General features: G+C 41.2%; 1 protein-coding gene across 6 annotated transcripts in view; it reads right to left on the minus strand.

Moving 5' to 3' along the window:
- The window catches only part of hivep1 (HIVEP zinc finger 1), a 53,431-nt gene that overhangs the window by 23,546 nt on the left and 14,283 nt on the right, over positions 1-15,602 (minus strand). Inside the window, exon 1 of one of the 6 annotated variants that reach the window (XM_063899392.1) lies at positions 1,142-1,232. The exons of the other annotated variants lie outside the window; for them this stretch is intronic. Coding sequence (XP_063755462.1) covers positions 1,142-1,157 — 16 coding nt within the window. The 5' untranslated portion in view covers positions 1,158-1,232. Of the gene's footprint in view, positions 1-1,141; positions 1,233-15,602 lie in introns of those variants that run through there. 6 annotated transcript variants of the gene reach the window in all.

Consider the following 15,602-nt stretch of genomic DNA (forward strand, 5'->3'; position numbering starts at 1 on the left):
GAATATTTGTCGACTGACACAAAATGAATCAATGTATAGTTTCACTGTCAAATGTCCAATAAACATGACAATAAATTGGTTGTTCCAGCATCTCAAAAGTTAACCTTGATGCTTTTAAAAAAAATACAAGCAAAACAATTTCACCACAAAATTAATAATAATGTGATTGTTAGGGGTTTATGTCTTTGTGTTTCTGTTACTTTGTGACTCAAGTATCCTAGTACTTGTTCAATACCACTTAACTGTAAAAGGTAATATTATTTCTTCAATTGTTATACTACTTTGTGATTCCATTTCTTTAGCAAGATTGTGCGAAGCAATGGAAAGCTCCAGACAAACAATTAATGTAACTTTGGTGAATTGTTATCTAGGTCAAGTACATGCCATCTTGTTTAAAAGACACATTTAAATGAATTGTTTGACCTTTTTGGAATAAAAAATATTCCATTTATTTAAAGATATAGAGGAGAAGATTAATATTATTCTAAAATCTGTACACTAAATATGGAGCTAGCAGCAGTAAGCTTAGCAGTAAGACAGAAAACAGGTGAAATCAGCTGGCCTGTCTGCCTATCAGCACCTCTAAAGCTCGTTGATAAACACTCTGTATTATATCATTTCTTAGTAGGAATTTTTGTTGAAAATAGATTCTAGAAACCTTCTGGTTATCAACAAATAGATGGACTACAAACAAACCACAATGAAAACAGAACCTCCTTTGCAAAGGTTACACATATTGAAACCCAGGACCCAGAGCAACCTGTTGCCCCAGAGCTATTGTCAAATCAAAACTAAAAGCAGCGATGTCTTCAGTTTAAGGAACTGAACTGAACAAGTTTAAAAACACGCTCAGGCTCAAAAGTCCCACAGTCCGCTTGTTATCAGTTACCGTGGTGCCACAGTTGACTGACAGCAGGCTGACTGCTTCCTGTCTTGAGTCGTTCACCATGACATCCCACTCAGTTTCACAAGAGCGGAGTTGTTTTTGCTTTGGACTTTTAGCACAAGTCAAAAAACACCACGAATGAAGAACATTTCTGCACCTTACACTGCCATATTGTTCAGCACAGAACAAACTTAAAAACAGTAACTAATGCAGGGTGTTTTTACATGACTATAGGACAAAATGTTCACTTCTTACCCTGCTGATGTTTCATGGAACAAACACTCAGGAGCTCCTTTTGTTCGGGAACAAAAGGCAACAAGTGCACACACTCTCCAGTGTCAACACATGCAGTCACAAATGTGTGAGTGTGTGTTTCCGCCCTATCAGCTGTGGCTGCATGGGGCGTTTTCCTCCGAATAAAGTGACGAGGAGGGGAATTCCTGTAAGGCCCAGGAAGAGACAGAGGGGGAGGGGGGACGGGGGGAGGAGGTGGGCCTGCCCAAACAGAGCAGTCTGGGTGACGTCACTTAAACCGGCTCTGGCTCCCTCCAGGGGATCCTTCCCTTTGCCCTCCCTCCCTCTTTCCGTTTGTATCAGAGGAAGGAATTTAGTGTGCCCTTCCAACTGCTGGTTGCCCAACAGCTTACTCACCGGGTCAGGAGGACTTCAATCTTCATCCTATAGCTTCTCTTTCTTTTCCCTCTAAATAATGAGGTTGCATCTTAACAGTTTTATAGTTTTGTTTGGAGCTGCGGTAATAAACATTTTTAGACGTCAATTATTTAGATAATCCATTAAGTGATTTTCACAAGAAATTGCAGAAGGACTGTATTGTAAATAGTCCTATAATAATACTGTAAATAGCCACGGTAACAATAAGTCACAATAAGCAGACACAAATAATGTAAACTGTAAAAATGAAAATGCTTTTACTAGTTTTTAATAATTTGATTAATAATTAGGGGTGAAATTGATCTGAATTAGGTTCCATGTGAAGCACAAGAGAAGTCCTATATAAATAGAGTTTCCCATGCCATAAAAAGTAGAGATAGAGTGAGATAATGCTGTGTTAAAGGGAGGTGGTTTAAAAGTCCCAGGGTTGATATTTAAAAAGGAGGGGATTCACCCTGCTCAGGGCAGACAGGCTGACAGCCGACAAGAGTTAGGCAAACACGAGTAGCCGGCTGTTAAATGACAGAAGCATGTACCTTGTCTGTTTGTTTAAACTCACTGTACTGGGGGAAAAAAAGAGGAAGCAACCTCTGCTTTACTTTTGTCTTGGTCATTACTGGAATTTCTGAGGGTTTGGCCGCAAAACAGGTTCAGAAAATCTGATAATGTTTACCGAGGTCCAACAACAAACAAGCATGACCCAGCAGTTTGTACAGTGTCATCGCTGAAGACAAATAGTTCACGGGCAAAACCCTCCGAAATCAACATCATACTCTGTAATTAGGCCGGCCAAAACAACAGCATAGAGTTGGTGAAAAAATAAGCACTGAGTCGGCCTCTTCTGTTTAAAAAAAATGACCTAGGGAGGGATCACTCTGCAAACACTGGCACAGTAAGTGTTGGTGTGGAGAGCAGTGGAGGACACGACGCCTCATCCCTGTGGGAACATGTGAGTTAATGACAGCTGAGCTGGTGATAATGCAACAGGGCCTGAATGAAGTAATCCAGCTAGTTTCCTCTTATACTCTGCTGTGTGTGTTACGGAAGTCTCCAAACATGCTCATCCTCAGTCTGCTTGAAAATAGCCTAGAATTGAATAATCGTTGTTTTATCCTTTGCATACAACCACATGCCCACGCTGACCCCTTCATACTCTGAAGACCAAACTGAAATCGTTCCAAAACCACGCTGCGAGGAACCATGAATAACAAAGCTCAGCGTTAGACACTATTCAGAAAGCTTGCTCCTTAACCTTCTTTGCACTTGGCTCCGTCTCTCAACTTTAACAAGTACAGTCACGATTAGAACCGCTTTCAGGCAAACACTAAGCCACAGTCAGATGCTTTCTTGTTTATCTGAAATTTAAGTTTTTGGTGAAAAAAAGACTTGAACTTTTATCAAAATGTCAAACTGAAGTCTGAAGACAGCAAGTTAAAGTCTGAGACACATGCACTATGGACAGTTCAAACCCTGGAAACTTTGGAAAAAAATAACATTAATAGTATGCGGAATATTCGTTTTTACTATCAAATGCAATATCCATTTTCATAATCATGAGCAATACTACTTTTTACTATGTTAATATTACTTTTACACATGCAGTGCAAAACGGATTCTCAATATCATGTGCAATATTACTTTGATATGTTACTTGATTCATCTTCAGCTTTGCTGTGAAGGCACTGATGTTACTTTAGACAGTATTCATTATTCTTTGTTTTTTTTTATTCTACATGTACATGTACAATATGTATATTGTATAATAATATAACAGTCCTATGGGTGGAATATTTTTACTTTTTGAGTAAGTACATTTTACTTATGGTTTGTCTTTACTACTGGAGTTATTGCAGGAGTATTGTTACATTAAATACTGGTACTTGGTCAATGAATACATCTAAAGACTTCTCCCACTGCTGCTAAAATTCCCGAGAAGCCAGCACACGGCCACTTACCATCAGAGACACATTTCTAACTCTGAGGCATTGACGCAACTGTGAGTCCAATCAGAGGAATCTAACACAATTCTGGCCAACAAGTTTCATCCGGTTGACAGATGTTGCTCTCGTATCTCCGGATCTAATCACAGTGCCAACCTCGCTACGGAGGAGAGACTATTACAGCCACCAAGCCTTCAAAGAAAAGACATAACTCTTGATTAGATCGTAGATGAGTGCAGCGAGAGGCAGCGGGTGTAACAAAAGGCAGAGAGCCCATACAGGAAATAAGGATCTAAGAGGCATGTGAGGTCATCGATCACATAAACAAAGCAGCAGGATCCTGCTCAAGATCAGCTTCTGGGTCTTGGCTGCCTCTCTCCTCCACCTTCTCCCACCGCCTTTCTGCTGTTTCCATTGCCAAACAGCCATCCGCCTCTCCTCCATCCGCCACCTCCTACTGCTAGGGCCTCAGGGGAGGAGCTGAGATGTTAATGAGGGCTGTTGTGATGGCTGTAAGTGTATGTGAAGTGTTGTGAAAGGAAACATGTGAGACGTGTTAACAGCATGAAATTCATTATGGTTTCATTTAAACTAATGTCCTTTTTGCCTTAATTGTACAATAAACGTCAAACTGTACCTCGTTTATGTCAGCATTTTTTTTATTGATTAGACAGAGTAGCTATTTTAATATTCAGCTCATTGTTATAATGTAAAGTGTTATTACAGTGTTGCATTACAGAGGGTTTCTGTTACACATTTATTTTATTTTTGAATTTACTGACTAGTTACTGACCAACGGTGTTGTTTGAGTGTGTTAATGCAGTGTGTTGTTCAAGCGGGTTAATGCAGTGTGTTGTTGCAGTGTGTTGATGCAGTGTGATGTTGCTGTGATTTGATGCAGTGTGTTGATGCAGTGTGTGCCTTCAGTTTGTTGTTGGAGTGTGTTTCTGTTGTTCAGTACATTGTTGTACTGTGTTGTTGCTGTGTGATGTTAAAGTGTGTTTCTCTCCTATAGTGAATTGCTACAGTGTGTTGGTGTTGCTACAGTGTGTTGTGTGTTGCTACAGTGTGTTGTGTGTTGCTACAGTGTGTTGTGTGTTGCTACAGTGTGCAGGCTGTTGCTCCAGTATGCAGTGTGTTGCTAAAGTGTGTTGTGACAGTGTGTTGCTCCAGTATGCAGTGTGTTGCTCCAGTATGCAGTGTGTTGCTACAGTGTGTTGTGTGTTGCTCCAGTATGCAGTGTGTTGCTCCAGTATGCAGTGTGTTGCTAAAGTGTGTTGTGACAGTGTGTTGCTACAGTGTGTTGTATGTTGCTCCAGTATGCAGTGTGTTGCTCCAGTATGCAGTGTGTTGCTAAAGTGTGTTGCTACAGTGTGCAGTGTGTTGTGACAGTGTGTGGTGTGTTGCTACAGTGTGTTGTCTGTTGGTACAGTGGGCAGTGTGTTGTGTGTTGTGACAGTGTGTTGTGTGTTGCTCCAGTATGCAGTGGGTCTCCTGCAGAGCATGGCCGGCCCTGCAGACTCCCACAGGGCTTTCCTGCAGCTGCTCTGAGGCTCTCTCTGGTTTCTCTCTCTGTGGATGCCGCCAGACAAGCATCTGCTTTTATAGCTCATTTAGCACATACACACTCTCATATATACATGGCTGGTACTGCATGTAAACACAGAGGGACATGTCTCGACAGTGGCCACAACTGACAGCCATGTATATGTCAACCAGTGAAGCGTTCACAACAGTCAGAAATTAACCTTTCAAGGGATTCAACGAGTGCAAAACGAACCAAAACATGGAATTTAACTAAATTAATCACTTTTTTTTAAAGTAACACACTTGAATAACTGTGTTGTGGAAGGTTATTCCAATAACTGTATGTGAATAATTTAAATGTTATGCTCTTAGTCTTTCAAAACTGCCTGCAAAAGGACATTTTAGAGCTTCAACAAATGATTATTTTCATTAATGAATAATCTGCAGAATTAGAACATCCATTGTTTAGTCTTGAAGTGTCGGAAAATGAAGAACACCTGCTAGCATTTGATAAATCGCAAGTTGATGTCACCAATTAAATAGTTTTCTCCAATCGATCAACCAGAAACCTAAATGAATCATTGATTAACTATCGAATATAAGTGGAAGAAAAACAAGTTACAAAAGTCGTGCGAACAAGATAATCTTTTGCAGATTGAATTCTCGGCAGTAACAGCAACGTTTGACCTTTGTTATGGTTCCGATACTGCCGCAGCTTCTTCCTCTGTGCTGTTATTGTTGCCACCCACCTCCACGACACTCACTGCTGGTACTCTGCGCTTTCCACTGCCATCAGCAGAAGGTAGCGTTACATAACCACACAGAGCACAAGAGACATGTCGCTCCCTCATTGCCTTTTTATGTTTCTCCTCCTCCTCCTCTGCATCCTCAATTACCCTACCTTGTCTTCCCATTCTCCTCCCTTTCTGCCTCTTCCCATCATCATCACCCTCTTTTTACTCCCATTTTCTCCTCTATCTCTTCAGCTTCGACCGCCCACTCCCTTCTCTTCCGTTTTCATCAAATCGGAGTAAAAAAACAAAAGTCCAGACATGGTAATCAAAAACATGTTTGTGTCTTATACAGTAAAAAAACAAATGCTCTATTTACATCAACCATGTATGCAAGTGTACAAAAATAGTAATGCTAGTCCCAATTAGGGTTGCAACTAGTGATCATGTTCTTTCTTTCTTTATCATTTTGCCATCAAATGCCCCTCACAACTTCCTTACCCTGGATAATCTCATCTTGTTTTATTGATCTGCAGCCCAAAACACAAGATTTCCAGTTTAAAATAGTGTAAGACAAACAGAAGCAGCCGATGCATGGCTAATGTTTACATTTAGGACCATCACACTTTTAGTATTTTTGCTTAAAAATGACTCAAAGGATCAATCAAGCAACCAACAACAAATCAATGTTTGCATGATAATAGCCAAGTTTCCATCCAAATTCAGCACAAATTCTAACCAAATTTCCAGAAAAATTTGCAAAACTAAATAAGAAGGTATGACCAGTTTCATTAACCGCTGTTGCTTGGTTAAATATTGATTGTTGGTTCATTGAGATTAACAGCTGGTGGTGATAAAAAAAAGAAAAAAGGACGTAACGAGATGTGATTAATTATCAGATGGGATTGTGGCTTTCATGTTTGTTTCCTTTCTTTATTTTTTCTTCTGCCACTTACAGTCAAGTGCAAATGGAAATGTCCACAAAAGCAGGTGAATGGAAACTTTCCAAAACATTCCTCCTTGAACTGAACTCCGGTGCATTCGATTATCGACTTGTGCGGACTTTCCTTGGAGAGGAGCTGGAATGGGGGGTCAGTTGGTGAGTCTTGTAAAACAGTTCCGTTTTATGCGTAGGGACCCTAGTCATGCTACTGTAGAGGTTTGGTGCTATTTCGAGCAATATTAGTGGTTAAAAAATGCCGTTTTGGAAGCGTTCTGCGCACTGCCCCAATCGAATGCACTGTAAGCCATTTTGGCTATTAGCGTTGCTCCCGGTTTTTCCTGGCAAGCTCAATACTGGTTGATGAATGAAAAAAACTCTCTGGAGGGCTTACTTGATCAGTTTTCATGCAGAAAAAGAACCTGGGGTCAATTTTCACCGGACTATCCCTTTAATCAGTAAATATGAAGGACGGGAAATCCCGCAACAGCAGAAGATTAACAGAGGCCCATGCTGTGGTGGATCCTTCCAGGAAAGCTATCAAGATGACGCATTTAAAACACGGCGTAATGAAATTACAGCACAATAAAGACAAAGGGGAACAAATTAAGAAAAGAATGCTCACAAATTAATACAGCGAGGAGTTCACGTCTGACCTCATTGTGTTTCTTCCCGGTAATAGCTACATCTGCACATAGCTGGGGGGGGGGGGGGGGGGGGGCTGGGGGGGGTGGTTAGGGAGTCTGATGATCTCATGGTGTGTTGGAGAAAAAGTCAGAGGTGTCTAAATTCAGCTCTGCTCTATCTCTGGAACTGTTGTATAACACAAGCAGCTCATCCACGGGCTTATCCTGTCCTCATGTTGTACGTCAGCAGTTGCAGCGTGGGCCAGGTGGATGGACACGCCGCCGCAGAGGAGCGCTTGTTAGCGCCGGAGGTGTGAGAGAGCCGCGGAGCCGTGAACGCCTTGACTGCCACTGATGTTAGAAGAAATGATGTAAATAGGAAAGGTGGTGGATGGCAGCAGTAAACGTTTTGGCAGTCACAATAGGATTTTTAAGACGAACCGCAACAGAAAGTTGTTTACTTTATGACTTTTAGGGTTAGGGTCTTCTGCTTACTTCAACCTGTTAAGTTAATTGATTAGTAAACAATGGTTTGAAGCAAAAATGCCAAACATTTAACGGTTTTAACTTCACAAATTTGAGGATTTTTCGCTCTTTGTTCATTTAACATTAAATAATCAACTTATCTTGTGTTTCAGTATTTTTACAATATTTTTGAGGATGTCATCTTAAGGTGTACTTCACTATTTTATAACTTAATAGACACGTTTGGCAGATTATTCAGTGATGATAATAATAGTTTTATGCCTAAAAAAAAGATTTGAATTGTGAATCCCGATCCATTAAATAGATCTTGCCTCATCACAGCAGGGTCAACCCCTTTATGAACTCTCGCAAAAAAACAAAGAAAGGCAGGAAGGGGAAACAATAACAAACTTTGGCAAAATAAAGAAGAAAATAAATGTTGTCATGAAATAAGAGAAAGAGAGGAGGATAGTCAGACAATGCAACTGAGCCCAGACAAACAACAAGCCTGCATCAAAGAATAACAAATACAAAGACGAGCTCTCGCAGCACAATACCTGTTAGGAGGCAGAAGTGAACCAAAGAAAGTCGACACTTTCTCGAGAGTAGCTGCTGCCGCCTGCTTGTCCCACCCGGACTCAGTTGTGCTTACTGGGGAACACCTGACATTCCTGACCCAGTCTTTCCCCACCAATAACCGCTGACATTCCTGAGCCTCTCTATCTCCCAGAGAAAAAGAGAAAAAATAAAGAAATGCCACTGCAGAAGGAAAGCCGAGCGTCTGGCCGCCGTCTGTCCTCAGACACTTACACACAGCTGTGTCGCTGTGCTTTTACTTCTCACTTCTGCCTGTTTTCTCCACTGTCAGTGGAGCAACCACGCTTCTTCCTCCTCCCTGCCTGCCTTTGTGTTCCTTCTCACTCCCTCCCTCTCCTTTCCTCCCTCCTCGCCTTCCTTTAAAAATATAAAATAAATCCCTACGCTAAATCAGGGAAAGCCCTCCCTGTAAGCGCTGACTTCCCCGAGCCGAGCAGCGGTGTTCTCTCCTTCTGTAAGGAAGCAAAACAAAGCAGGATGGAGGCTCTGGAAACAGCAGTAATTCCTCTGTAACTCGCAGGCACGCTGTCAACATCAGATTAGCAGCTAACCTACTTGTGGCGTACAACCTCCCACACCCCCGCAGAGCCTATAAATACTCATCCACCCTGTCTGTGCATTGATCCCATCGGGTAAGCAGACGAGCAAGGGGAGAGCCGCGAAGGAGGGACTAATGAAGGCGCTAATGGGAAAAAGTGTGACACAGAGGGTTAACATGCACCTGAACGCACCACAACCTCCATATCAAAAGACAGATGAGAGACTAAGAAGAACAAGTGCAAGACATGTTTATGCTGGGTTTGTTTCTTTTATTATTGCGTTATCTGCAGATTATTTTAACTCATATATCAATTAAAAAAATGTTTGTCTAGCCTTGTATTGTTTTGTTTGACTACCAGTAACAAACAAAAAGAAACAGCAAACAAATACATATTAAGCTCAATGATTGGAGTGGCAATTAAATTATCACAGCTATCTTAATAATTGATTAATAGCTAGTGAACTCATCATTTCCACTCTTCATGTGTCCATTTTATTAGGTATTCTTCCAATCTACTAGGTAAAGTAAAACTCCTGTGAATCAAATAACAACTTTGGTACAAAACGCCTAAAACAATGTATTTTAGTCACTGGTGTGGTCAAAAAAAAAAAAAAGAAGAGAAAATGCCATGTGTTTACACAACCTCTGTTTTGCTTTCAAGAGTTAAGTCTATAAAATGTAAATAAAACAACCAACCGTTTAACCAGGTTGTTGGTTTAACAGGTCCTAAACAATAGAGGAGGTCAATTTTAAATGATATCAAATAGTGAAAAAGCTGCAAATTCTTCACATTAACAATTTGTCAGTTATAAATAGTTTGATTAATAAAATGAATAGTGAAACATTGGGGCTAATGTGCTTATTTTTTTTCCAAGAAGAGATACGACAATACTTCATCAAATTTATGGGGGCTTTATATTTTGGTTTGCATGTAATTAAACTGCAAAAAACATATATGTTAATGAGTGTACTTTAGAAGAGCTGGTGGAGTTGGATTACCAGCTAGCATTATGCTAAACTAAGCGAATCACCTCGTAGCTTTAGCTTCACAGACAGAGATGAGTATGGTGTTCTTAATATCGTATCCTCAGAACGAAGGTCCTTTAAACAATTAGAAAAACTGCTGTCTCCTTTCCTATCGCTATACGCACTACAGGTGAGGATAAACTTTTTCTTCATCGTTCACGGCTGATGATAATACACACACCCGTCAGGTACACACCTGCACACATGCTAATACTCACTGTTAGTCATGCCTTTCACATAAGAAAAATGAAGAATAGTTTAGATTCATTTAACAAGGCACACCTGAAACAGTGACTGAGTCACACATCTAGGCTACGCCCTGCAGGTTCTCACAAACACACCCCCTTACAGTTTCTCCTGGCGGCAGCTGCCTTTAAAAAAATATATTTAATGCGTTCTGGAGTAGAGGGCAGCTTCGCTTAGTGCTTTGAATTGAAACCCCGAAGAAAGTAAAAAAACGTAACCAGAGGAAATGGCTCAGAATTCCCCAGAGTTCCGACCGACCGTGAGGCATCGGGAGCTAACAAAAACACCCCCCCCCCCCCCAACATCTCTCCCCATGGCAACAGCGACTAAAGGAAGAGACGGCCAGTGTTACGCAAGAGGATGAAGCTTTGCCAGCAGGCAGGCTCCCCATCATCATCATCCTCCTCCTCCTCCTCCTACTCCTCCTCCCACCTTGTACACATATTTTCACAGCCTCCCTATTAACCCTCCTTATATTTGTCCCTATTGCTCTCCTAACCTGACATCATTCCCCTTCTCTATCACACTCCCTTTCAGACGTTTAACTCTGGCGCTCTGCCATCTTCTCTCATCCTCATCTGCTGCTTTGCCCCCTTTTCATTTTTCCCTTTTCACCCTCTCCTCCGGTCTTTCTCGGAGGCATTTATCTTTGTCCGTGGCTGAAGAAGCACTGCGATGCTGCTTCTGCTGCACGGCTGAGAAGCTTTCCATTTAAAACAAAAAGGTGCTATTTTCTAGTCAACTGACCCAATGTCTGGATCGAGGCTCAATGTGATCACCTGACCCGGCTGAGGAAAGCAGAGTGCAGGTTTCAAATTGGAAAGCCTTCGTCAAAAAACGTCAGCCAGCTTAACTACATCACACACAAGACTTTTAAGATAATTTTAATGCCACATTAATTTAAATGTAGTTACAATCATTTAAGTGAAAATACGAGGACAATATGCCCTAGAAATGTCTATTATCTTATCTCAGTATTTTCCGAAAATTGATCAATAAATCAATTAAAAATTATTGATGTAAGTTCATTAAAGTTTTTCAACAGCCATTCAGGTTTATACTGTCAAACAGTGGAAACCGGCACCTGATTTGGATTTAGTTTTGGTCTTTTGATTAAAATGTATATTCACCGTAGTCAAATTCTTTCTTTTGTTTTATGACTTTGTAAGCACACATCTAGAGATTTAGATCTGGAACAAAAGCCCAATATCCTGTAAAAAAAAAAAAAAAAGCCCATTGCTTCACAAAATAAACACTCTTACTTCTAAATATCACGCAGAACAACAGAAAAGTCTTTGGTTAATTTACAATTATATTGATAAGAATCTACATTTGTGAGACCTGAAGAATAGTTGACAATGTTGTCCCCCTTCAAAGTGTACAGTATTTGTTGTTGCAAACTAGTTGTACATGTCATTTCTATGAGAAAGAGTTCAGGGTTGCCCATCACACAAAACTGTCACTGCTGTCCTCATAATGGCAGTCAACCTCCTGACCTCGCTCTAAATATGTGTTTGTGTGCATCTTCTAAATATTGATCTGACCTTACTGACCACGATCAACCATCTGGATGACTCACACTTGGTTTTGCGGTTTTCAATCTTTCACAATCAACCTGCTGGATTCAAGGGGGCCCTGGGCAGCCAATGACAAACTCCTCATCCCTCCCCTTCCCTTCCCCTCCCCTTACACTGACAGACTCTTCAGGGCATACACAACTCACTTCCTCCCACTCCTCCTCCGCATCCTCGCACAGTCAATACCTTACCAACACACAAACCGCACTGATAAAACATCACATTTCCTGCTGATGGCAAGCAGCAAGGCAACACAACAAAGAGCTTATGAATGAACGGGCTTCACGATATGGAGGTGGGGTTTTCTTAAAGAGGCCCTACAGAGGGAAGTTGTTTGCTGACACGTGCTGATTCCTGTAAAACGCCCACAGTGGTGAGTTATAATGCTTCCAGCTCCATTATTCAGCATCCTGCTTTCTTCTGACGGACTACTGTAGCCTGTTTGTCCCTAGAGTGAACATTTACATGAATGTATGTAGAAGTTGCTTAGTCTTTAACCAGTTCAAGATTCAATTCAAATGTAGTAGGCTTGATTTTATAAAAGACAAAGCTCTTGCACAGCTGCTTGTGTTAAAAGGGACCTTTTCATGCTTTTTCCCTTTGCTGTAGTTTGTTATATAAGATTTTGTGCATGTAAATGGTCTGCAAAGGCTGAATTCCAAAAGTTCCCTCCAGAGGGAGTTCTCTCCCACAAACCCCACCCCCTGCCTGAAATGCCTCCATTGGACCCCTTTGTTTTCTTCAGTAACATAATGACATCACATGTAACAGTCGCGCTTATTGGCTAGAACTCCAACACATTGTATGGGATTGGTTTAGGGGCGGGACATATCTAAGCGTTTCACCAATCACAATTGTGCCGGCTAGCTAACCAATCAGAGCAGACTGGGCTCTGATTTCATACAGAGGGTGAAAAGAGGTGCTGCATCACAGGCAATATGAGAGAAATAAAGACCTTAACGAACATTAAAGCATGGAGACATGTCCCAGTAGAGGCACAAAATACAAATATGAACCTGAACATTTGCATAATAGGGCCCCTTTAATTGAAAAAAAGGATTTCTCAATCATTATTATGTCCACCATTTAGTTTCTCAAGATGGGCTGCTTCTCTCAGATTTATAACATTGTGAACTGAATATCCAACCCAGTCCCACAACAATTGGTGTTCTCATTTTGGTCAAATATTCAAAAATGTTAAATGTCACATATATTTTGATATGAAAGTAGATTCTGGTTCAAAAGGCTGCATAGAGGGATGTTTTTTTTCTCAATTTAAAAAACGTAATGTTTTCTTAATTAACTGTCATTAACCACAAGGTCACAAAATCCACATTACGCTGACGAGATGATTTCGTAGCACTATCGGAATCTATTGTCACAGCAGTGTTGTACAAACAAACACAGAATATGCTCCACCGCGCACCACAATATGCTTTCTGCAATTTTCTCTAATCATTTCAAATTGCTTGTTTTGCTGCTAAATGCAGAGCAATTCTTCAGGTGTTCCCTCTGAGCTGCTCCACAGATCACTAAGTGTTTAAGGGGGAGGAGGAAAAAAACAAGAAAGAAAAGTGCTTGAAGAATCAGTCAGGTGAGGTGAAAGTATGATCTCTACTGGAGCAGAGAAGTGATGTGTGTTTTTTTTTTTTTATAACAAATTGACACGTCCCCCAACAGTAAAGTGGGGGTTGTTTCATTTTGTCGCCTGTAAGCAAGTTTCTGTTCACACGAGGCTTGAGAGTCATCCCACCTCCTGATGCATGTGACCCCACACAGCTGTGCTCTGATTGGATGATGTGCTGCAGCAATGATGGCAGGCATCCCACGCAGCAGCAGAGGAAGTGTCAGTGTTGATCAATAAAGCCCACGGCATGACCTTAAGGAAGCCACCCGGCTCACCTCCACCTCCTCGCAAACCTGCCCTCAAACATCAGCAGAGACACTCCTAACTAGACTGTCAAAAGCGAAACATTGACATAATCTATGATCTTAAATTCAACGTGTGTAATCACTGAAGAAAAATCATACCACGTCCCAGACGCCGTGAGAGGAATTCAGAAGCTGACATTGAATTAATTATGAGCTATTATGTCGCTGCAGCAAACTGCTCCCATTAATGCTAATAGCAGGGAAGCTTCACAACATATATGTAAGGGAAATCAGAGTCAGCAGCTCTTCTAACAGCCTTATGAATCAATGCATGATGTGAACGCAGCCCTGACTGGAAAAAAAGGATGACGAGCACAGAGCAGAGAGCGGGGATTCACAGAGGAGCTTTTGAACCAGCGAGGAATGTCTGAGTGTTCCTCGGGGCTTGTCACTGACAGGACAGGAGGGGAAAAAGCAGATATCAACTGACATGCACATATTCAGCCATTTTATCCCTCAAACCTCAGCGCCCCGCCGTCTGCCAGGTAAACAGGTTGAAGTGACATAATTGTTGCCAACTCCTTCTCTTTGGAGCGGTTTTTCCCATGAAAACGTTCTGACAGCCTGACTTTGGTAACAGTCGTTGACTTAAACCCAATCTTTAATACATAACGTTGCTAGCTGGATGAAGCTATAGCAAAGTTATGTTTTTTACGCAATGTGCTGGCTTTTATGTTAGGCTTTTCAATTATAAATAGTTTTGACACACTTGTGTATCGATAAAATAAGAAGGAACTGACTTAGTGACTTAATCATGATAAGCAGGAAGCATACACCTAAAATATTCCAGTCAAACCAAATATTGATTATGAGTGAGCTTTGAAATGTCACTAAAAGTGCCCATCAAAGTGTCTCATAGTCCAACATTCTGTTTACAATGATGTATCACAAACAAATGCCTGTTTAAAAAGTTTGGAATCTTTTTTACATTTGTGAAATGTTTCATTATTCATTTACGTTAAAAAACGACCTAAGCAGTTGCTGCTTGGTCGCTGTCAATGGAAACATTGTTTCAGCTCAAGGGAAATAATTTATCTTCATTGAAGAATTTGATTAAATAAGAATTGTTTTTTTGTCTTGCATACGAGATGATGAATAGAATAAAGGCAGGGATTTTGGAAGGTGGTACATATTTCTGTTTGCGTGTTCAACGACAAATAATCAATGTAAGATTACATTGAAGACCCTGGTATCAATATCAGATTGATTATAAGGTGCATGTCTTTCATCATTCTTAAAATCTGTCTATTGTCGGACTTTACAATTTTAAAAATCCAAACTTTCCCTACTTTCTACCATATGCTGTGCATACCAGCTTTCCTTTTACCAGAATGCCCCAAAACCAAGAGTGCTTTCAGCCCTCCTTCGTCTCTGCATCCCTCCCTGCACACTCATAGGAGGTTCCAGCAGTCAGACACAAGGAACAGCACCTGCAGACCGAGCCTCATGCTGCTCTGTTTCCCTGGCAACCCCTACATCGGGCTTGCGTTTGCAAACCATTAAGCAATGCCAGCTCTGCATACGCACACACATACAGCTGCACACAGACACACACAGAAACAAGCGCCCCCACACAACATCCCTTTTAAGGGTTTCCGGCTTGCAGACTTTTTTTTCCTTTTTCCAAAGCTTTTCTTATTTTATTTTTTAACTCCTGCAGGTTAACTGGCGTCTCATTCTACCCAAATCATAAAAAAGGACCCCCTGAGTATGAGTAGCCCCTTGTCGAACAGAGGCAGGTTCTGTTAGGGCATTTCTCTGCAGATGACATACATCCTCTCCACCCCCTCAGTGTGTCATGAGCACGTTCCCAAATAATGTGACATCCAGCCTCGACATTGCTCCGGTGTCGGGAGAATTTCTTCCACTATTTTGAGTCTCTGTGCTGACGTGAGC

This window comes from Eleginops maclovinus, chromosome 13 (genome assembly GCF_036324505.1).
Source record: "Eleginops maclovinus isolate JMC-PN-2008 ecotype Puerto Natales chromosome 13, JC_Emac_rtc_rv5, whole genome shotgun sequence".
Taxonomy (NCBI): Eukaryota; Metazoa; Chordata; class Actinopteri; order Perciformes; family Eleginopidae; genus Eleginops; species Eleginops maclovinus.